Source organism: Prionailurus bengalensis, chromosome B3 (assembly GCF_016509475.1).
Source record: "Prionailurus bengalensis isolate Pbe53 chromosome B3, Fcat_Pben_1.1_paternal_pri, whole genome shotgun sequence".
In the NCBI taxonomy this organism is placed as follows: domain Eukaryota; kingdom Metazoa; phylum Chordata; class Mammalia; order Carnivora; family Felidae; genus Prionailurus; species Prionailurus bengalensis.
In genome coordinates, this window is record NC_057355.1 from 85,067,190 (window position 1) to 85,090,171 (window position 22,982).

Genomic DNA, 22,982 nt, shown 5'->3' on the forward strand with positions numbered 1-22,982 from the left:
CCTGAAATGGTGCTATTTTGATTTAGGTATTCTTTCAGCAAATAGAGTTCTCAGTAAGAGAGACCAGGCAGCTGTTAGTGCCCCCTATAGCCCACAATGAGTAGGGTTCTCAAGTAAAATATAGGACTAGGAGTTAAATTTGCATTTACATTTTTTTAGTGTAAATATGTCTCAAGTATTGCCGGGACAGACTCATACTAAAAATATTGCCTATCTGAAGTTCACATTTAACAGGGCACCCTATATTTAGTACATCTGACAACCCTAGGTGAGACATACATGGGAGGGTGAGTGGTAGTGGGGAATGAAGCATCTAACAGCCCAGTAGTCTTACAGGAGGCAGGAGGGAAACAAGGAGAAGAAAGGAGGTGAGTAAAAGGCACCTGAGAGAGGAAGGAAAGGCAAGAAGACCAGCTTTTCCCTGCTGGTCCCAGCTAATAACAAATCTGCTTGAATGTACACTCTATAAGCAAAGGGACTTCCATTTAGAGAACTACTTAGAAAAAGCCATAGAAAAGCAGTGAGATGAAAAAATATAAGAGATGGGAACACCAATGAGTAAATGCAGTAAATCTGGGGAGATAGTCTTTAATTTTCTCTTGTCATGTCTATTTCATTTGATGTTTCAAAATTCCCTGAAGCTCTGCCACTGAAAAATACTTCTAGGGAAGCTCTGTCTTCTGAGATTTGTTCTTTGTTGGCAATATTCAGTCCGACGGATGCTTCCAGAGACCCTACATACACAACTTGCTTTCAACCCGGAATTGAAATAAACAGGAAGACAATTATCTAGTAGTCATTGATGGCAGCCAAAAATAGTTTGTACAGAGTCCTCTCCGTTCACTATTATCAAATGGGTTAGGTTATTAAGGTAACCACGATAACTTATTGTAAATAACAGTGTCATATGAAGGGGTTTTGGTAGTTTCTGACAAGAAATGTGATGGAAATTTCAACCACATTAAAATGATTACCCCACCATCTCTTTGGTGTTAATTAAAATCCAGCACAAAAAGCAAATGCTGGAAAAATCACTGCTAGGGACTTAAATTTCTACTATGGTAGAGACATAAATTCATTTTTGAAGAGACTGGGTCAGATTGCCCTATCACTCTCAGCTAGACTAGAACATTACTTGGTAGCAAGCTTAGTTCACACAGAAACCTTTAAAATTGAGCAGATTTCTTTTGCTTTCTATGACCACATCAGAACAGAGAATGTCCGGGTTCTGACAGGTGCCAGTGGAATTCTCTCACAATTCTGCTGTTCCTTGGGCTGTCCGGGGCAGAGTGGTGTCCTGGCCTGGGAGAAGAGAATGGGCCTCCACTTCCATGAAATAGGTTCCTTTGGAAGTGGTCATGGCAGGTCTTCCCAAAGGTAAGTCCCCTGTTCCTTAAGATGTACTGAATTATTAAGTCTTTTTTTTTTTTTGTAAGTTTATTTATTTTTTTGAGTGATCTCTACTCCCAGTGTGAGGCTCAAACTCACAACCCTGAGATCGAGCCACACGCTGTACTAACTGAGCCAGCTAGGTGCACCTATTCCTAAGTCTTTAAAAATATATTATTCTATTTTCCTCATTTCAGTGACCTTGTCCTAGAATCCACAGCTTCATTTTTTTTTTTCTATCCCTTGCTCCAAAGCTGGGCTGTCTGTTGCTACTAAGTTTTTATACATACGTAGATATGTCTATTACATACATATGATTTTTTTAAAGGATCAATTCTCTATAAACTCTTTTGTAACTTTTTGTTCACCTGAGAGAAAATGAAAACGTTTGTATGGTCTTCTACCATTTCTTCTTCGTATACTCTAATCATAATAAGTAAATTCATAAAGAGAGCCAGCCAAGTTAAGCTGGGCTGTTGTATACCATAAACTACTACTTGCAGAGCTGTATACTCATACTACTCAAGGCTTCCTTGTGTTCAGAAGGAAATTTGTGTTCCAGGAAGCTGTCACTCTGATAGTATCTATTGATTCAAATTAAGGGTCATGTCCTTTGGCATTTAGTCTTATTCTGTGGCAGGAGTGGTCAGATCTTTGAAGAAATGGATCTTTTCCAAGTTAGGCCCTCTGATGTCCAACTGCTAAAGAAATAAACTCTAGTCAGACCAAGTTTTTGAAGAGAAAGTCTCAGGAAGGATTGCTGCTTTACACAGATAAAAAGGGCTTTTTATCTTTTAAAGCAAATCACATGGCTCTTTTTGTTCGTTGACCCACCAAGGGAAGTTTATGTGAGGCAATCAGTATTGAACAGTTTGTGCTTTACAAATGTCACCAGATTTTTTATTCTGGTCCACTGCCATTATCCCCGGAGATTCTAACACCACTCATATGTTGGTCTTGTTTCTTAACCTCTTAAACCTGGTCATTTTCAGCCCCCTGTGAGATGGCCAACCTGGACCTTTTAAATTACTTAAAAGTGTTCCAGGGGTGCCTAGGTGGCTCAGTCAGTTAAGCAGTGACTCTCCGTTTGGGCTCAGGTCCAGATCTCACAGGTTGTGAGATCAAGTCCTGCCCTTCATAGAACCCTGTGCTGACTTGCTTGGGATTCTCTCTCTGTCCCTTCCCCTCCCCAACCCCCACCTGCTCTCTGTTTCTCTCTCTCAAAATAAATAAGTAAACCTAAAAAAAAAAAAGTGTTCTACCTTCAGAATTTCAAACTTTTAAGTTCTTCATTTTGACCACAACCTCTTTACCAGCCCCACTCCTTCATCCCAACTACCAGTTCCTTGGTGTATTCTTTGGCCCATCCCTTCCTTACCTAAAGGCCTCTATTGTCCATCCCCATCTGCCTTTGCTTGCCTTCTTTTGTTCCTTTCACCTCCTGCAGCATCTTACCTAAACCTAATTTTGGACAGCCCCAAACCATTCCACTTCCTCCATTCCTACACACAAGTATTGCTAGAAAAGTCGTGAAATTATACAGCTGGAACTTCACTCTCATTTGAAGATCCTTATTTTCATCTTTAATTGAATTCCCATTAATTTCCTGAAGGAGCTCTCTCACCCTTTGCAATATTAACTTGAAAAATGGCTTATCTCCTAAAACCTCCATTCCCTTTTCTGTTAATTGGGAAGATGGGCTACAGCAGTACTTCTCAAACTTTAATAGACATAGAATCATCTGGAATCTTGTTTAAAATGCAGATTCTGATTTAACGTCTGGTGTACCAAGTGATGCAATGCTACAGACCATGTTTTGAGTAGTATCGTGAGTAGCTTCAAGTGAGCTCAAGCTTATTTTAAAATAATAATACACAACACTCATGAGTCTGAGTCCTGAGTCATAACCTCACTATTCTCACTGTCAGCAGATGACTTAACTAAGATCTACAAGCCATCTGCAATCTGCTGAAGCCTCTTCAGCAATTTTTGTCCTTTCCAGTAAATTTCCCATCCTGAACTTTTCTCCCTTTTCTTTTCTAGGTTACTTTTTCTACTTGCCTCCATTCTGTCCCTTCTTGGTGGCTTGAGACCTTGTTCTCTTCAGTTAATCCCTTTCCACTGGCTCTTTTCGCAGCTAACTGCAAATACCTTTAGGCTTGTAGCCTGACATAAACCATTCCTTGCTAGGGTTAGTATAATAGACAAACATCTCAAAGGTAGGCACCATCTCTACCCCTGGTTTCTTTCTAATTCCACATTTGCAGCTGAGTATCTCTACCTGGGTGGCCTGAGGACCTACAAGCTGAACCACTGTGGGAACCACTCATCTTCACCCAAAGCAACTTCCTGCCTTACTTTGTTATTTTTTCTTGTTCCTTTCCCCTTACTTGCATACCTACTCAATTAGCAAATTGTGTTGATTTATACCTTCAAAATATCTGTTGCAGGCTAGTCGACTCTTGACTTTCAAAAAAAAAGTTCTTTTGTAAAGCTTTGTACCTGAAGATGTTGATAATAGTGTTACTGATGATAATAATAAAATTGGAAATAACTAAGTGCTCAAAACAAGGGAATAAAAAAGTAAATGTAGTTTTTAATGTTACAGTGACTAAAATGAAACTCTGTGTGTTGGCATGGATTAAATGAAAAGCATCTACAAAATGGTATGTCTAATATGATCCCATTTTTTAAATAGGAGGGAAGGAAAGAGATACCTGGAGAAATGTATCTTAAGTAACATTTCATTGTGCTGCCTGCCTGGCTCAGTCGGTAGAGCATGCAACCTTTGGTCTCAAGGTTATGAGTTCAAGCCCCATGTAGGATAAAACATTACTTAAAAACATAAAGTCTTTTTAAAATTAAAAAAAAAAAAGAAGTAACATTGTATTGATTCCAAAAATATTAATAGGTATCTCTGGGTGTTAGAACTGTGGATGATTTTTACTTTCTTCTTTTCATCTCCTGCATAGCCTGAAATTGTTACAATATATATGCTGTATTCCACTGAGGCACAAATACAGTACATACTAAGATTCCCAGATGAATGTGAGGTACATACACAGATTTTACAAAAAGAATAAAGAAGAATCTGACTCACAACCTCTGGCCTCTTAGCCAGGCCAAACATATAAAAGAGTCAGAGGAAAGAAAAAGATAAAGAAGTTTCTTTAGAGCGCCATTGCCAGGCTCTGAGTTGTGTCCTCTGCCCCCAGGATCCCAAGAAAGATGCTTCAGCAGGAGGACTTGGAGAGCCTCCTACAGTATGGGTGACTCAGAGTTCTGGTGCCTGAGAAAGCTGAAGCCTCTGGGGATGGGGCCTGCAGTGTGTCTGCAAATATAGAAGATGACAGAAGGGCCAAAAAGCAGTATTGGAAAGGGAGTCAGAGGCTCCCTTGAGTCAAGGCCACTGCCTTGAAAGGTTTCCCAAGGGCCAGATGGGAGCCAGATGTGTTGGGGTTGGGTTGTCTTGGGCTGGAGAGGAACTTCTGGATGCCCAGAGGGTTGAAGAAGTTGCTGCAAGTAGCCACCTACACATAAAGATATACGGCCCTAGAAGAGTGGCCAAGAGAAGAAGCATCAGCTTTAACCAGGCTCACCAGAAGCACCAGCTTTAAGTAGCTGCTAGGCCTAGAAAACATTAACCATTCACTCTTACCTACCCTCCCATCCTAGCCCTCCACTGTCCATCCTCCACCTTGGCTGGGGGCAGAATTGAACCAGGAGTGACTGAACCAGAAAAGCCAACCACGTTCCCAATCCCTTTCCGCTGGGAGGCTTTAATCTGAAACCAACTTAAGCTGGCAGATTAGAAATGATGCAGTGCTGTTTGGAATTTTTATTGTTCTAGAACTGGATATTCTGATTTCTGAATTGAGACTTCATTTATTACTTAAAGTGACCATAGAACTGCATATTGTCTGAGGAACAGCAAAGTAATGGGACCTGCCAGGTTTTCGTGTAGAGGAAAGAAAGATTGAAGAAAGGGTGGGAGAGAAAAATCAAATTGGAGTTTTATCACAATCTGTTCATCAGATTCTGTTAGCAGAACGCAGATGCCTGCTTCCATCATTTCTTGCCCCCGCAAACTTAAACACTACCTATTCTAACAGTATAGATTCATTCTGCCTGTTTTTATACTTTATATAAATGGAATCTTCAGGATGTGCTCTTTTGTGGCTGGCTTCTTCCTTTCAACATTATGTGAAGTTCATCCATATTGTTGCATGTAACTGTATTTCAGTCATTTTTATTGTTGTACAATGTTGTATAGTGTGAACACCACAACTATAGATTGTACCATTCATGGGCATTTAAATGCTTCCAGTTTTTGCCTATTACAAATAGCACTGCTATTTAGTATACACTGCTATTTAGCACTGGTATGTAGTATATTACTTTTAACAATAGGGGGACAGCTATTTAAAAATCTCTTGTAAATATTCTTTCCCTTTCATAACCATTACTACCACCCCAGTTCAGGCCTTCAGAAACATTCACTTGGACTATTCACAATAGCCTCCTGATTGATATCCCCATCTATATATAGTTCATCATAAACAATGCCACTAGCTTTATATTCCCAGGGCATAGTTCTAATTATGCTGCTTCCCTTAGTCCAAAACATTAAATATTGGTGCACCTGGGTAGCTCCATTGGTTAAGCGTCTGACTTCGGCTCAGGTCATGATCTCACAGCTCGTGAGTTCGAGCCCTGTGTCAGGCTCTGGGCTGACAGCTCAGAGCCTGGATCCTGCTTTGAATTCTGGGTCTCCCTCTCTCTCTGCCCCTCCATCACTCGCACTCTGTCCCTCTCTCTCAAAAATAAACACTAAAAAAAAAAAAAAAAATTTTTTTTTTTAAAGCAAAAATATTAAATGTCTCCCCATTGCCTTCCAACCAGAGCCTAAGTTCCTTAGCTTAGGCATTCAAGGCCTCTTCCTTGCATTTGTGTCCTAATCTAGAACATTTGTGAGTCCTAGTCAAGCTAGGCCATTGCCATGTCCTAAGCACAGGCTTTTTTTCCCTTCTCTGCTTCTCTCTTCGTGTCACTCCCACTTCATGTTACATCTTGGTGCCACTGATTGACATTGCTTCCAACAACTAACACACCTGGAGGATTTCTTGTCTTCCTATGCTAAGCTCACATATACTTCTTCCAACAGGAAGCGTACATTCCCTATGGCCCAAGGTAATTTGCCATTTACAGTGCTCTGTTGGAGTCTACCTTATGTATCATGAACTGTCTGTTAGTGTTGCTTTTAGTCATGTTTCATCTTCCCCACTGAACTCTGGTTCTGGTGGGGCCCTTGTCTGGTTCATCTCTGTGCCTCCCAGAGCAGCCAGCCCAGCTTCTTACTCATAGAAGGGGCTCAATACATGTTTGTTGAATGACTTTGGAGAAGTTGTTTGAAAATATCTTCCTGATTTTTATCTCCAATTCCCACTTCTCCTTTGAGTGAATTCCCCTCTTGCTCCATGGTATTTTGTGTGTGAGCTGGCTAACTCAAGAACATAGTCTTTGGTGTCTGATTCTTTGATCCTCAAGAAATATTAACTTCTCACTGCCACCCTCTATAATCATTACCATGTAAGCCCCCTATGTCTTATATGAATTCAGTATGATGTATTAGGCATCATTATGTACATGCACTGTGATAACTGGAATAAAATTTGCTATACACCTGTAAGACCTCATTCCAGAATTTTTACTCTTGGAAATGTTTTAGATCTGTTATTGGTTGATTTTCCAAAGTTGCCTTTGTTGGACCACTGTGGACAAAATGCATTTGGGGTGAAATTTGGGGATCTCAACTCAGGTCCATCAATCATTTCAAAGCAAGGAGAAAATAAGACTGGAGCATTCTCTTACTTTCCCATCAATAACTGGCTTCTCAAAACTAGTTCCTAAATTAGTGACTGAAAATATTGGTTATAATGATCAGAAACCTCATTCATTTGCTGTCTCCCCTGTTACTACCCCGAGAGAGGCTGGCTGATTCTGAGCATAAGAGATGACTTAATTTTGTGGTAAGAAAATAGGAATTAGAGGAAGCCAATTAGGAAACCTCAAGGAAGAGGAAGTGTCTCTAGGCTAAAGGGAAGGCTGCTGAGTCTTATTTCCTCTCTGTCCTTAATTCGGTCTCTTGGTGCTGGCCAACTTCTGTACCTCCCTTTCCCCACCTGATTAGGGGGCTGGAATGGGGGTAAGGGTGAGGGTGGCGAGCAGAGCGAATGAAGTTAAATAACATTCCTAAAGACCTCAAGATGATAGGTATGAAAATCTTATCAATGAACTGATTGATGCTTACAGTTCCCACCCCCCTGTCCACAGCCGTGGGTGAGGCTGCATGTGTGTGGGACAGGGTGGGTAAGAACTGGCTGCTCTCCAAGTTAAGAAAATAGACTTTCACTTCTGAACAATAGCAGAGTGCAGTGCAGGTTGGTGCAGTACTTGGTTTCCTTCTGTACTAGGGTGAGATCAAAGCAAAATAGCCAACAATCCAGTCCTTTATTCACCAGTGGCTCCCCTTTACAAAGAGAGAAGCTGAGTTCAAGTCTATTAGTATGTGACTTATTTTCACAGTAGTGGTTAATATTTTTTTCTTTGTGCCTTTAAGGTGGGTACAGAATGCTTGCCTATTTAAGAAACCAAGGTCATGGTCATCAGGTAGTCTGTGGCAAGGCTCAGATTGTAATTCAGCACTTCTGACACTCAGAGCCTGACCATGTTCGAGACTCAGGCCCCTCCCTTCCCCTTCAGATTTTTCACTGGAACATTTGCTGTTCTCTTAAGCTATGCAGGGCTTCCTGTGTTATCATGCCTAAGGGGAAGTTGTATGTTAAAAACCACCAACGGTTAAGCCCAAGACAGCTGGGGTCTTCCATTGCTTCTTCCAGTATTCTGGGGAGACCCATGAGAACTCTCAAGTGTTTCTCAAGACCTTTGGCTTCCAGAAACAAGAGATCAGTCAAGCACTGCATCTTCATTTAAGGAGGGTTTGAGAAAGCAAGAGAAACGTCAAAAGTTGTAAGAGGATAATGCTGACGTTGTTATAGCTAAAAATCAAGGGTAAACTGAAAGCTAAAGGTTTTGGCTCTAAAAAAGAAAAAAAAAAGTTTTGGCTCTATATAAGGGAAGGTGGGGGATTCCTGGATAGTTTTAGTTAAATGTCCTTTGGGTTAGGCTGATGCAAGTTTATTCCCTTTCATAGCAAAGGACAACATTCTCAATATTGGCGATGACTAATAGAATCCAGGCACAGAATTATATGGACTGGTAAGGAAAGGATGGAGCAGAATGGAAATGACAGTGTGTGACTGCTATGTCGATAGACATCATCTTGTACCCACCATTGGTATTGGAGGATGAGAGAACCACACAAGATGTTACGGACAAGGGGGCAGGGGAGTGTTGCTTTATTGGAATCTGGTCACGTAAAGGATTTGAAGGACTTTCAAGTAAAGGCATAATCAAGTGCTTCATGTAAGTCACAGAAGCACACTTCCCCCACATTTGGTGCATTTGTCCTTTCTGCCCATAAATTATATAGAACTAGAGTACAGAGAAATCACTTTTCTCCTTCCCAGAGACTCAGCCAGAATGACAACTCCCAGGCAGCCAACCATAGCTACTGGAGGAAGAGCTGTAGGACTGACATTGCTGTGAGAACGATACAAATAGGGAAACATACAAATAGAGCCAGGTCCCTGCCCTCAGTCCCCTGAGAAGCACCTGACTGGGAAGTCTGGCCAGGGAGCTGGGCAGAGGTCTACCTCCCTCCTACTGTCCACCCAAGCTGCTACATCCTGAGCTCTGTCCTGGCTCCAGTTGACCTTTGGGGTCCCTTAACATCAAGAAATCCTCACTCTCCTAAAATACTGTTACCAGTGTTGATGGCTAACTCACAGGGCATTGTGTTTCAACATCTGCTAATATCACATGGAAACACAGATAAGCTCCATTTTTATATTCCCTGGGCTCACTGTAAGCTAAGGGCTAAATTCTTATCTTGCCTTTAAACACCACGTGATTCAGCATGTCTGCAGTCACTGGGAATCTACGCTGCCACTTTTTACCTTTGCCTTGTGGGTAACCCCAACCTTCCACCTACCTCCACCCCCAGGGGAGAATGTGGGCCTTGCCAAATGGAGGCCCCCAGGAGATTTTCCAAGACTCACAAGATGTCAAGTCATCTCTAAAATTTTTCAAAAAACCAGAAAGTCATTTCAAAAAGTCTAACTTGGTGGCCCCACAGAGAGGAAGATCAAATTTTCCACACAGACACAGCAAGTCTGCCCCCATAGGCCTGTGTTAAAGCTACAAGAGTATTGATGACTTTGGTGAAAGCTCCCTAACCCAAGGGGGAAGTCCACCTGGGTGAGTAGTTTGGCTGCTGCTTGGTACCCAGTGGCACATATTCAGTCTGCTTCCAGGGGATTTCCCTTAGCAGTGGAATCAGCGAGGGGTTTGTCTTTCAGAAAGATTTCCCAGAGGAATTCATTTGTGTATGGGGAAGAAAATCTCAAATTCTAATATAAAATCTCTGACCTTTTAGGTTTTTGAAATTTGGATTTCTCATTTATTCACAACTCTCTCCAAATTAGGAAAAACAAACATAACAGAAAACTCAGATAGTGAGCATGCATATCCATTGAATGATCTGAGTGCTTACTTCATGCTAGACATGGTTTGCCATTGAGGATACACTGGGGAGCAAAATAAATGTGCCCACTGCCCTAAGGGAGTCTAATGTTCTAATTGTAGCTTTCAGTTTGTGTTTGTGTGGAAAATGAGGTTGATTCTTTCCAGGTTGAGTACTAAAATGTATATACCATCTGAAATCCAATGCCTCTTTCAGGGCCCAGCTTAAATGTAACCTCAAGAAGGGATGAGGATTTCTTTGAACATGTGACATTCTAATGGCTTCCAGTGTCTGTGATTTTAAATATCCCATCACTGCATGGCAGTGGGAATGAAAAGCAGACATATCCTATCCCATAGGAATAATCAACAGGATTTGGTAACTGACCAGACAGGAAAGCAACAATAACATAAACTGTTTAATGTGCCAGGTTACATGCTAGGTACTTTGTTTAGGTCTTCACTTGCCTTCTCATTTAATCCTCACAACAGCCTCCAATAAAGTGGATCTTATCCAAAATTAATAGATAAGGGAATCCAGACTTAGAGAGTTTGCATAAGGTCACATATCTAGTAACTGCCACAAATGGCATTTAAATCCATATTTAAATAGAAAAGGATGTACTCCTAACCCCGATGCTGTAAGGGATTCATTCATTCAACTAATATTTATTGAGCACTTGATATATGCTAGGCATTGTTCAAGTTGCCTGAGCTACAGGAGTGAACAAAACAAAGATTCTTGCCCTCATGGAGCAAGTGGGGGGTGGGGGCAGTGGGGGTGGGGTGGGGGATGGGACAATAAACAGTGAACAAAATTATGAATTACAGAACAGAAAAAAAGAAAATGAAGGATCAGGATAATATAGGGACAGAGTAAGAAGTTTTGAGGAATCAAAGACTGCTGCAAGGTTTGGGTTCTGAATACTTGTAAAGTGTGGTACAAGGGGCGGGAACTGGCTTGGTGGGGGAAGAAATGACATGATGAGCTCTGTTTTAAATACATTGGGTTTTAAGGTACCTTGTGTCTCAAAGTGAAAAACATCCCACAGGCAATTAGATAAGAATGTGTTCTGGAGAAGGGTTCAGCTAGAGACATCAGCATGGGGTGGGGGTGGGGGGGCTGTTGAGGCTGTGCAACTAAAAGAGTTCACCCTCCTTAGCAGCCTTAAGAGAACTCTTTATGACTATTCAGGTAAAGTCTGGTAAATTATAATACACTAGCGTTGCTCAGAGTGTGAGGAAAAAAGCACCCAAAAGGTCAGGAGTTGGTCCTGAGCGTAGGGTAGGGACCTGCGGCAGAAGTAAGGGACAACTTTTATCGGTACACTTGGAAATTAGAGCTGGAAAGTACCCTGTGTGCCAAAGATGTTGTATGCATTTAGTATTATCTTAATCATCTCACTTTTGGACTTTTTCAGCTTGATAAAAATGGAGGTTTAATTTTTAAAAACATTGTTGACATTTGGGGTTTCCTTAAGAACTACTTAAGAGGGTCTTACACATTTTTTTCCTTTAAATGCAAAGTGAGCTTAGGAGAAAATATGTTAAAGACGTAAGAATCCTTGCTTTAGTATTAACTTACAGCAGGCACTCAAGTGCCAGAAACCGTGGCAAAACCGGCCTCCCAGATGCACAAACGGGGGAGGTTAGGGACACCAGCCTAACGTCATGTTTTGCATTCAATATTGGTTAAATAGGAGTGTGCCTTGGGGATAAGTCAAAATAGGCACCGTTTTACAATTTGAAAAGCCACTTTTCCTCTCCGGAGCCACCCGGTCCGCTACTCCCATTAGTTCATTCAACAAATGAACAGGGCTATACTCCATGTCCTTTCCGTTCTTATCAATTAAAGCAACTTAACTTCATGATTCCTCATATTCCTCACCTGTATTTCCTCAGTTCTACTTCTAAGACAAAACTGTCGGGATTGCTGGCCTTGCCTGGCCAGAAGACAGTTCTGTTTTTTCCAGTAGCTACTAGAACCCGCTCCCTTCTGTACCTAAAATTAACGGTTACTGCCGCAACACCTGCAACGCATTTTCTCCTGTAGTAGGAAGAAAAGTGGATGGGTAAAAAGTAGATTAGAAAGAACGCAAGAAATCTAGACACAGGCTGGATACATACGTCCCCAAACTAACGAGACACTTAAACACATCATCCATCCATTTAGGTCCCACCGGTAGGCAGATTATTACTCGGGGCCCCCAGAAAGCTTTTTCGTCCTTGCTGCAGTCCATTCACTTTCCAGATGAAAACTCTAAACCGCCACAACGCCAGTTTCACCTGGTATCTGCACAGAGCTCAGACGCGTAGCTGACGCAAGCGCTCACCGAAAGCGCCCCCCACGCCGCACCGTCCCTGCTCCCCACCCCCCAAGAAGGGGTGTGGCCTCGGAACACACTCCGCGCCTGAATTGGAGGTGGAGTCGCGAGTTCCGCGCGTAAGAGCGGATGAAGCCGGCCGGTGCCCCGGAAGCAGTTGCTGCAACTTCCGGGGGGGTTTGTACGCCTGGTACGGGAGCTGCGGGGCTCAGAGACAGTGCTTGAAATAGTGGGTGCGCCAACATGTCCCGTGGTTCCAGCGCTGGGTTTGATCGCCACATTACCATTTTTTCACCCGAGGGCCGGCTCTACCAAGTAGGTGAGTGAACCGAGTCCGCCTGTGGTCCACTCGAATTGCTCTGTCATGGTACGGCCTGGAACAGGCAGACGCGGCCGGAGTTTAGTCCGCGACTGAAGCATGGCCCGAGCTGGGACGGGAGAAAGGCCGAGTCAGGGTCCATTCCCAAGGTGTTCCCACGCCTGTCTGGAGGCAGGGATCGGGGGGCCCGAAGGCTGAAGGCCTCGGGCTCTTAAGGGCGAGAGGCCGCACCTCCTGGACACAATAAAGAGTTAAGGAAGGTAGGACTGCAATTCTGGACTCTGGTTTCTTGACGCCTTTTCACTTGTTACGTTTTGGCCTGGATGGGCCCAACATCTGGACTTCTCTAAAGAATAATTGGCACCTTAAGTTTGCCATTAAAACACTCCTCTCCGTTTTCCTTTGTTTGCAACATGTACTTCCTTGTAGTAGTTAATTCCACACTGGCATTCAGACCCTTTTATGTGGAGGACACTGTGGCGGTCCTAGGGGATGCGAAGATGTCACACCCTCTCCTATACTGAAGCTCACAGCTTAAAGGGAGTAGCATATAACGTAAACAAACGTATAAAAAGAAAAGTAAAAAGTGCCAGATTACGAGGATCTACAGATCAGGACATCTTTGAAAAACTGGCAGATCGAGTGAGTGGCTGTCAATTCTGGAGCTGTTCTTGAAATTAGCATCCCCTTTTAACCCACGTCTGAATGTTTCTAAATAGTTTAAAAGCTTGTTTTGAATTGTGGATAAGAAGTGGTGAACTAGCTGTTTCCTGAAAGACAGCCTTAGTGGAAATAAACCCTAAACTATTTACCATTCATTCAGTGTAACAATATATTTTGTTGGATTGAAATGGTGTCAGGGATTCTTAATCTCCTGCCATAGGGAATTTAATTAATATCTGGAGAATCTGATTTACATCTGACCCCATGATCCTTTGATTTTTGAGTGAGTTTACCGCCACAGTGCTTCGGGGAGGACAGTAATACCATCTCTGGTTGGAAATCATAAGAGAGTTGACCTATAAATGAGGTTCTCTTCACCTGTAAATTTTAGAAATAGTTCAAGATAACTTGGAATGAAATTTACACAGTGTATGGCTATATACTGTTTACAAGGTAGCAAGAAACAAGGGTAATTCAGTAACCCTTTTCACTCATCCTCAATCGAAAAATATGACCAAAGACAGAAGAAAGGTAACTCCTCAAGGAAGTTTCATTTTTAGTTTCTTTCCCGAGTTTTAGAGAATTTTTCTATATTGGACTACTGCTTTGAATGTTCTATTTTATGATTTTTAATATGTGAACAGGAAAAGTCAGATCTATTCTTTGCTTTGCTATATACCATATTGTGAAATCCAGCCAAAAAGTAGTCTTTAATACTTCCAGATTAGGTGAGTGGAAAGGCTGGATATAGTGTCAGTTAAGTAATTTAAAAAGATTTGGAATGAAACATGTAGTCCAAAAGCTTAATCTCTAGACAGGATGACTTTAAGCACTGCCTTGTTGAATAACACATTCTGCTATTCAGGGCACTAATTAGATATTGCTAGGAAAGGGAAAGTGAAAGAACAGTTAGTGTGAGCAAGCAGTATAGCGAAGAGGTCAGGCCCTGGAGCCTTACCTGGATTCAGATCCTTGCATAATGCATACTAGCCAACCTGGGCAAGTGATCTATGACATTAACATTAGCCTTAGTTTCCGTTTGCAGAGTTAGGTTAACAATTCCTTCCTGTGTGCTTGTTTTGAGGATTAAATATGATGATACATGTAGCGTGCTTAGCACAGTATTAAATGCTCAGTAAATGTTTTTAGGTGCTTATTTGATTCTTTGGCTCATTTTTTTGGTCTGTTAGCTTAGTAGCTCTGTAAGCATGGAGTATTTACTTTTTTATGGTCTATCCATACTTGGTTCTCTAGTGAAATATTTGTACGTTATAATATTGTGAATGCTGTTGATGAGTTTATAAACTTTAGAGTCCACCAGAGACAAAGTATGTAAGAATTATGAGTGCAAATTGTTAACTTTGATAGTGGAAAAAAATAAAGCAAAAATGGGGAGGTGACTGGGGAAGGAAAGATTAATGGAGAGGTGAGTGTATGCTCCTCCTCTTCCATAGTAGGACTCAAAACATAAATGTAGTCTAAAGGCAATAATTTAAAAAATAGAGATACAAATTTAAAGTTAAAATGTTACCCATAATTACAAACTGTTGACAGTGTTTGCTCCCAGGGAGTAAGAGAAAGATTTCTCATTGTTGTTTGTACTCTTTAGTAACTACTGAAAATTTTCTTATAATGAATGTATTCAGGGTGTGTGTATGTAAAAATTGTAGAACTATACACAGAGCACCAGCTTTGAAATCTAATTCCAGAAATCCCTAAGTTATCAGTGAAGAAACTAAGGCCCAGGTGGGACAAAATAAACCTCACTATTTTCGGGCTTTTCTCTCCTGATTTTGCTGATCCTTTGCTGGATAAGTCTGGCAAGGGAGGAGAGGAGTGTCATTTGAATGTGCCTGCCAGGGGGATATGAGCACTGCCCAGTTGCTTCTAAGAAGGGAGTATACTGATAAGGAGCAGGAAAGAAATAGACTGGTAGAATCAGACTGGATACGACACTTTTCTAATCTAGAAATACCAGTCTGGCATAGTATCAAAGCCAGGATTCCTGAGTTCAAGTTCTTGCTCCACACCAACTATGAGAATTTTCTTCGATTTGTAAAATAGAAATAATAATTTCATGTCCCTTATAGGGCTGTAAGGATTTAATGACTTAATACATACAATATACTTATTAGAACAGTATCTTTCACAAAGTAAGTGCTCAATAAATGTTTCAGTGAGGGATGCTGTCAGGAAGAAATGAGTGGGTGATAAAAATGGAATCAAGAGTTTTATAAATAAATGGACTGGGAAGTATTTACTGTTTACATTTTTTGCTATTAAAAAAAAAAAAACTCGTGTTAAAGTAGTATTTCTGGGGCACCTGGTCAGTCAGTCGAGCATCCGACTTCGGCTCAGTCATGATCTCACAGTTCATGAGTTCAGGCCTCACATTAGGCTCACTGCTGTCAGCCTGGAGCCCATCTTGGATACTCTGTCCCCTTCTCTCTTTGTCCCTCCCCTGCTCATGCATATCTCTCTCTCTCTCTCTCTCTCTCTCTCTCTCTCTCTCAAAAATAAATAAACATTAAAAAAAATAGTGTTTCTGAACCTAGACTTCTCATGCCCTCCTTGAATCGATTTGAAATTAAATGTCTGTATACATAAATACATACACATTATAACTACACCAGAAAGTAACGAGATCAAACACTATGTTTTCAAACCTCATATACACCCTCTGCATCCCCACGCCAGTGCCAAGATTTCCAATGACCCCACCTGCTTAAAGATCACAGTTTTGTCTTTTCATTTGGGAAAGCGCCCACGAGTGAGTGGAGGAGGGGGGCAAAGAGGCAGAGAGAGAGAGGGGGTGGGGAGGGAGAGGATCCCAAGGAGGCTCCACACCCAGCGCAGAGCTGGATGCAGCATTCAATCCCAGGACCTGAGATCATGACTTGAGCCAAAATCAAGAATCGGACGTTCAACCGACTGAGCCATCCAGGCACCCCAAAGATCACAGTTTTAAAGAGGGTAATAGGTGGTGCTAAGGAATGAGATGCACTTCTCATTTATGTTCCAAGGTTAGGGAAAGACAGAAGAATAAACAGCTTCCAAAAATCTTACTAACAAAAAGTTTCTAGCATGCAGCATTGAAATTAAATAGACATATTTTGCAGAATACCTGCCTTGCCCCAGTAGAACAACCCTTTTTGGTTTTATTTTTTTTTTCCATAACCAAACTTCATAGAATGTATAGATCTCTCATTTCATTTTTTTATGTTTCCAGCCCATGTTTATATGGGGGAGAAAAAACCATATCTATCTCTCAAAACTCAGTACAGCATTTTAAACAAAATTATGGGTGGGGAAAATCTTGAGTATAGCCCTGTAATTGGCAGAACCTCAGAATCATCTATAGATGCCTTGCAAAGCCGATGAGTGTTCATAAAGGGGATATGCATCTCTGCTGTTGTAGGTCGTAGTATGAGCCATTGTCTGGTATTGTGATTGTCCTGAACGTTTTATCACAGTATCTTTTATATTTTCCCCCTGTTTTTTTCCTAGTACTATACAAATGACTCCCAGAAAAGTTGGGAAAGTGCTGGGAAAAAGTATAAGGAAAGAAAGTGAATAAGAGATGACTGTGAAATAGATAACTATACAAAACAACTGTTGATTTACCATTTTGTTTGTGGTCAAGGAAGCAATTTGCGTTCTAACCTAATGGTTTATTGTTAGGTTGAACCATGTGAAACTGCTGATATTTTACTATTTTTTTTACCTATTAAAGTGATTTTCGTGCGTCAACCTAATACTTTACAAATATGTATTTTACTTTGTATTTAAGGAAATGAAGACTTGAGATTGAGTGTAATTCATTATAATTTGTTCCATTTAAAAAATGGGAAATGGACTATCAGTTATTATCCTGCATAATTTTGGGCATTCAAAAACAGATTATGGAGATTAATGTAATAGTGCTTGCTAGTTTGTAAGTTTTTCTGAAATTTTACCCTAAAAGCCCCAATCTTTAGTGATGGAAATAAAGTGTTTAATTACTATTTCCAATATTTGAATTCCGGCTTTAAAAAACAAATACACCTTTAAATGTTCCCCTTATGCTGTTCTGTTTTTTTCTTTTAAAAAAAATTTTTTTTTTCAACGTTTATTTATTTTTGGGACAGAGAGAGACAGAGCATGAACGGGGGAGGGGCAGTGAGAGAGGGAGACACAGAATCGGAAACAGGCTCCAGGCTCTGAGCCATCAGCCCAGAGCCTGACGCGGGGCTCGAACTCACGGACCGTGAGATCGTGACCTGGCTGAAGTCCGACGCTTAACCGACTGTGCCACCCAGGCGCCCCTGTTCTGTTTTTTTCTTAATTAGCCTTCATGCTCCCCTCTGCTGTAAACTATATTTTTACCCTACCAGTGTTTCTTTAGAAGATACTTTTTACTTATTATGTTGTCTCAAGATTCTTTACTCCAGCAGTTTCCATTTTTCTGGAAATTACTATAAAATATATATTTTACACTGGTAATATTACAGTAGGGATTCATTTATATAAAATTTTATTGGAAATTACAGTGCAACATGTTGAGTACTAAAATAACAGTACAAAGAAGGTTACTATAGAAAGTGACACATGGGCCACCTGGCTGGCTCAGTTAGTTGAGCGTGTGGCTCTTGATCTCAGAGTTATGACTTCGAGCTCTATGTTTGGTGTAGAAATTACTCCAAAAAATAAATAAATAAAAATCTTAAAAAAAAAAAAGGGAAAGAAAGTGATATAGCCAGGGAGAGCCAGGAAAGGTTCCTCAGAGAAGGTGAATTGATATAGATGGGAATTAGATAAGGAAATTTGGGGGGAACCAGGTTTATTTTACCTTTCCTTAGTTTCTTATTTTTTTTAATGTTTATTTTGAGAGAGGGAGAGAGAGCACATGATCAGGGGAGTGGGCAGAAAGAGGGGGGGGAAAGAGGATCCAAAGCGGGCTCTGAGCTGATTACAGAGAGCCCCATGCTTGCTCGAACTCACAAACTGTGAACTTGTGACCTGAGCCAAAGTTAGAAATTTAACCAAGTGAGCCACCCAGGTGCCCCTTCTAAGTTTCTTTCTTTTTATTTAAAAAAAAATTTTTTTAAGGTTTATTTATTTTTGATAGAGTGTGTGAACAAGGGAGGTGTAGAGAGAGGAAGAGACAGAATCTGAAGCAGGCTCCAGGCTCTGAGCTGTCAGCACGGAGCCCAATGTGGGGCTCGAACTCATGAACAGTGAGGTCATGACCCAAGCTAAAGTTGGACGCTCAACTAACTGAGCCACCCAGACACCCTCCTATTTTCTTAAAGTAGTAACTTAAATAATTGATTTTAGACCTTGTCTAATATAAACAAGGCTAGCATATTAGTTTTCTATGCTGCATAAACATTACTACAAACTTAGCCGCTAAAACTAATACATTTATTAAGTCACAGTTACTGTGGGTCAGGAGTAGTTTGCTTATAATATCACAAGGCTGCAATCATGTTGTCTGGGTTGTGTTTTCATCTGGAGGTTCAACTAGAGAAGACTCTGCTTTCAAGCTCACTGAGGATGTTGGCAGAATTCATTTCCTTTCGGTATAAGACTGAGGGTCCCAGCTACTAGCTGACTGTTCACTGGAAGACACCCATGGTTCTTTGTCGTACAGCCATTTAGCAAGCCAGCAAGAGGAATCTCTAGAGTTAGTCTGCTAGCAAGACAAGAGTCTTTATATATGTTTATATTTATATAAATATATATGTTTATATATCTGTTTATATAGAAACTATATATATAATTTTATTGATAAATGAGACACATACAAGTACAGTTAAGGACTGAAATTAGCCTCATGTCACAGGTAAATCATTTTATAAGCTCACTTAATGACATCTGTAAATGCCATAATTGTTACCTCTGATAATATTTTTGCATTCAAAGCTATTAGTGTACATTTCAACTTTTGAAGTAACTGGAATTAGTTTGGCTGTTCTTAGAAGCATTAAACTGTATTAATTAAACATTTTTTAAAAATTTTGCATATTCATTTGGGGCAGACATTTACCTTTAAGGCAAAAAAACAATGTTACAAAAAGATGATGGTAGGAGAAATATGCAATGGAAGGTAACATACGTTTTTGCTTTTAAGGTGTCTTATGTAATTAGGAGAATGACATCCCATCACCTTTGCCACATTTTGTCGGAAGCAAGTAACGGGTCCTGCTCACATTCAGGAGGAGGGGATTACACAAAGGTGTGAACACCCGGAGGCAGGGATTATAGAGAGGAGGCCACTTTAGGGTCTTTCTACCATAGCAATACAATTCCTTCTTTTAGCTGCATCCTACAAATTTTGATACATTATTACCAGTCAGTTCAAAATATTTTGAAGTTTCTCTTATGATTATGTCTTTGATCCATGGATTATTTAGAAGGGTGTTTTAAATTTTTCAAATAGTTAGGGATTTCAATACTTTAAAATTTATTGAGACTTGTTTTATGGTCTCTAATATATGCTCTGTCTCAGTAAAGTTACCATGTACATTTGTATTACACCATGTGCATGTATATTCTTCAGTTGTTGCCAGTAGTGTTCCTGTAGATACAACTCAGTCAAGGTGATCGATAGTGTGGTCCATATCATGAATGTCTGCTTTGTGTGTTTATGTCTATTTCAGTTGCCCCGGTGGTGGTGGTAAAATCTTAAACTGGATGGGATTGGCCATTACTCTTTTTAATTTTGTCAATTTTACTTTTATGTATTTTAAAGTACTCTTATAAGGTGCATATACATTATGATTGTTCTGTCTTCTTTCTTGTGAATTGATTTTTCTGTGACATTTTTTGACATTCTGTGACATTTTTTTGAAGTGTCCCTCTTTATCTCTGATACATTTGTTGTCTTGAAATCTCTACTTTGTCTGATATTAATATTGTCCATTCAACTTTCTGATGCTTACTGTTTATATGGTAATCTTTTTTTCCACTCGTTTAGTAAAGTGTGTCTGTGGTAGATTGCATATATTTGAGGTTTGCTTTTTTATCCATTCTGACAGTTTCTGCCTTTAATTGGAGTATTTTATCCATTAATATTTAATGCAGTTGACATGGATTCTGCTATATTCCTCCAAAGAATGTTGATTTGTTCTAGCAGGCAATTAATTTGGGTGGCAGCTCAAGTCTCCCTTTCTTTTAGCTTAGCTAAGCTGCCTGGAGTCTGTCTTGTGTATATGTGGTTATGGAATCAGCCAGAGATTTGGGTAACATAATATATGGGTTGAGTCTTTCCCTCTCTGGCTCTCTCCCTTGTTTCCCTCATTTTCCAGTAGCTGTAGTTACCCCCAAACTGTTCTCTAGTTCTTCAGGCTAAAAAGACTGAATTTTCTGTGGGTATTTCGCCCTGACCAGGGCCTGCACTCAGTCTATAAGCTGTGAAAATGGGAAACTCATTCATACCATTCCTTTCTTCCAAGCATGTCCTCCCCTTCTAGAATCTGCCTACTGTTTGTCACTTTCTGGTGTCTTCAGGTAGTTATTCAGAGTTTATGGTTTTTTATCTGTGGAGGTTTGATCTGATAGAAGCTTTTTGGCCATATAAGAAATAGAACTGAGAAGCATTTTGAAACATTATGCTTTAGAAATTATTTGTGGTGATGGTAGAAATAAACTATTATAATCTAGTTGAATCTAAGGTAGATTTGAGGATTTTCTTTATGGTGTTTTGCTAGAGTCTTTTTTATTCTATTTTTCTGTCTTCAATCTATAGCTACTTAGAAATATTTGATGAGTTTTTTATTATAGCTCCTATTAAAGGAAGTTCTTTGGCACAGGTAGTATCTTTCTTGGCTGGTCCTCATCACCAGTTGGCTTTCTGAACATAGGAGACTAGGATTCAGACCCTGTGCCCAGAGTAATACTTGACAGAATTTTTAAAACATCTTTTATGTTAAAATGTCAATAATGATTAGAGTTATGAGTGACTTTTTTTTTACATTGTATTCTATAATCCCCATATTTTCTACAGTGAGCAAATATTTCTGTTGGTATTTTTATGACTAATATTTTATTTTAATTTTTTAATTTTTTTTTAAAATTCAAGTTAGTTAACATACAGTGTAGTATCGATTTCAGGAATAGAACCCAGTGATTCATCACTTACATATAACACCCAGGGCTCATCCCAACAAGTGCTCTTCTTAATGCCCATCACCTATTTAGCCCACCCCCCATCCACCTCCTCTCTAGCAACCCCGAGTTTGTTCTCTGTATTTAAGAGTCTCTTATGGCTTGCCTTCCTCTCTGTTTTTACCTTATTTGTCCTTCCCTTCCCCTATGTTCATCTGCTGTGTTTCTTAAATTCTATATATGAGTGAAATCATAGGATATTTGTCTTTCTCTGCCTGACTTAATTTTGTTTAGCATAACACACTCTAGTTCCATCCACATTGCTGCAAATGGCAAGATTTCATTCTCTTTGATAACCAAGTAATACTCCATTGTGTATCTATACCACATCTTCTTTATCCATTTAACTGTCGATGGGCATTTGGGCTCTTTCTGTACTTTTGCTATTGTCAGTAATTCTGCTATAAACATTGGGGTGCATGTGCCCATTTGAAACATCACACCTGTGTCTTTTGGATAAATACCTAGTAGTGCAATTCTGGGTTGTAGGGTAGTTCTGTAGGTCATTTTTTGAGGAACTTGCATTCCGTTTTCTGGAGTGGCTACACCAGTTTGCATTTCCACCAACCTTGCAAAAAGGTTCCCCTTTCTCCACTTTCTGACAGCTGTGAGGTGGTATCTCAGTGTGGTTTGGATTTGTATTTCCCTGATGATGAGTGATGTTGAGCATCTTTTCATGTCTGTTAGCCATCTGGATGCCTTTGGAAGGGTGTGTATTCATGTCTTCTGCCCATTTCCTCACTGGATTATTTGTTTTTTTGGGTGTTGAGTTTGGTAAGTTCTTCATGTATTTGGATAGTAAGCCTTTATCCGATATGTCATTTGCAGATATCTTCTCCCATTCTGTCCGTTGCCTTTTAGTTTTGTTGATTGATTCCTTTGTGTACAGAAGCTTTTTATCTTGATGAGGTTCCAATTGTTTATCTGTTGCTACTTTTATAATTACAAAGTATGTTTATATTAGATTTAGATATTACAGAAATACAAAACATAGAAAGGGGTAGTCTCATTTGTAATTCTACTCTTCAAAAGCAATTGTTGTCAACTGCATAGTGTTAAAGTAGTTTGTTTTCATGCTCCCTCTTTGATCCATCTGTTTTAACCTGGGGACTGGTTTGATAGCAGCTAGAAGTGCACAAGCTGAAGTTTGTTATAGACAAACTAAAGAATCCTTGTTTTAGATATCATGAAAATCAGAAAAACTATGATCCAGAAAATTTCAACTTGGTAGGGGAAAAGACAATACAGAATAATCTTAACAGCAATTAAAATTGCATATGGTCAAATTAGTTACTGGCCAAAATTAGCAGTAGTAGTAGATCTTGAGAAAATTTAGAGCAACTAAATTTGACCCAGGAAGACCAGACTTGGTAGAAATAATGACCGCAAAACAAACTTTTCAAATTATAAAATATAATTGATAAAGACTTGATATGATAGGGGTGCCTGGGTAGCTCAGTTGGTTAAGTGTCTGACTTCAGCTCAGGTCATGATCT

The 22,982-nt window shown here is 40.0% G+C and overlaps 1 protein-coding gene across 3 annotated transcripts in view; it reads left to right on the forward strand.

The window, feature by feature from the left end:
* Positions 1-1,270: 1,270 nt before the first annotated feature.
* Positions 1,271-22,982, forward strand: part of PSMA6 (proteasome 20S subunit alpha 6) — a 30,164-nt gene continuing 8,452 nt past the window's right edge. The window contains exon 1 of one of the 3 annotated variants that reach the window (XM_043555995.1): positions 1,271-1,377. In XM_043555995.1, coding sequence (XP_043411930.1) covers positions 1,359-1,377 — 19 coding nt within the window. In that variant the 5' untranslated portion in view covers positions 1,271-1,358. Of the gene's footprint in view, positions 1,378-12,450; positions 12,676-22,982 lie in introns of those variants that run through there. The other 2 variants (XM_043555994.1, XM_043555996.1) reach the window with 2 other exon arrangements.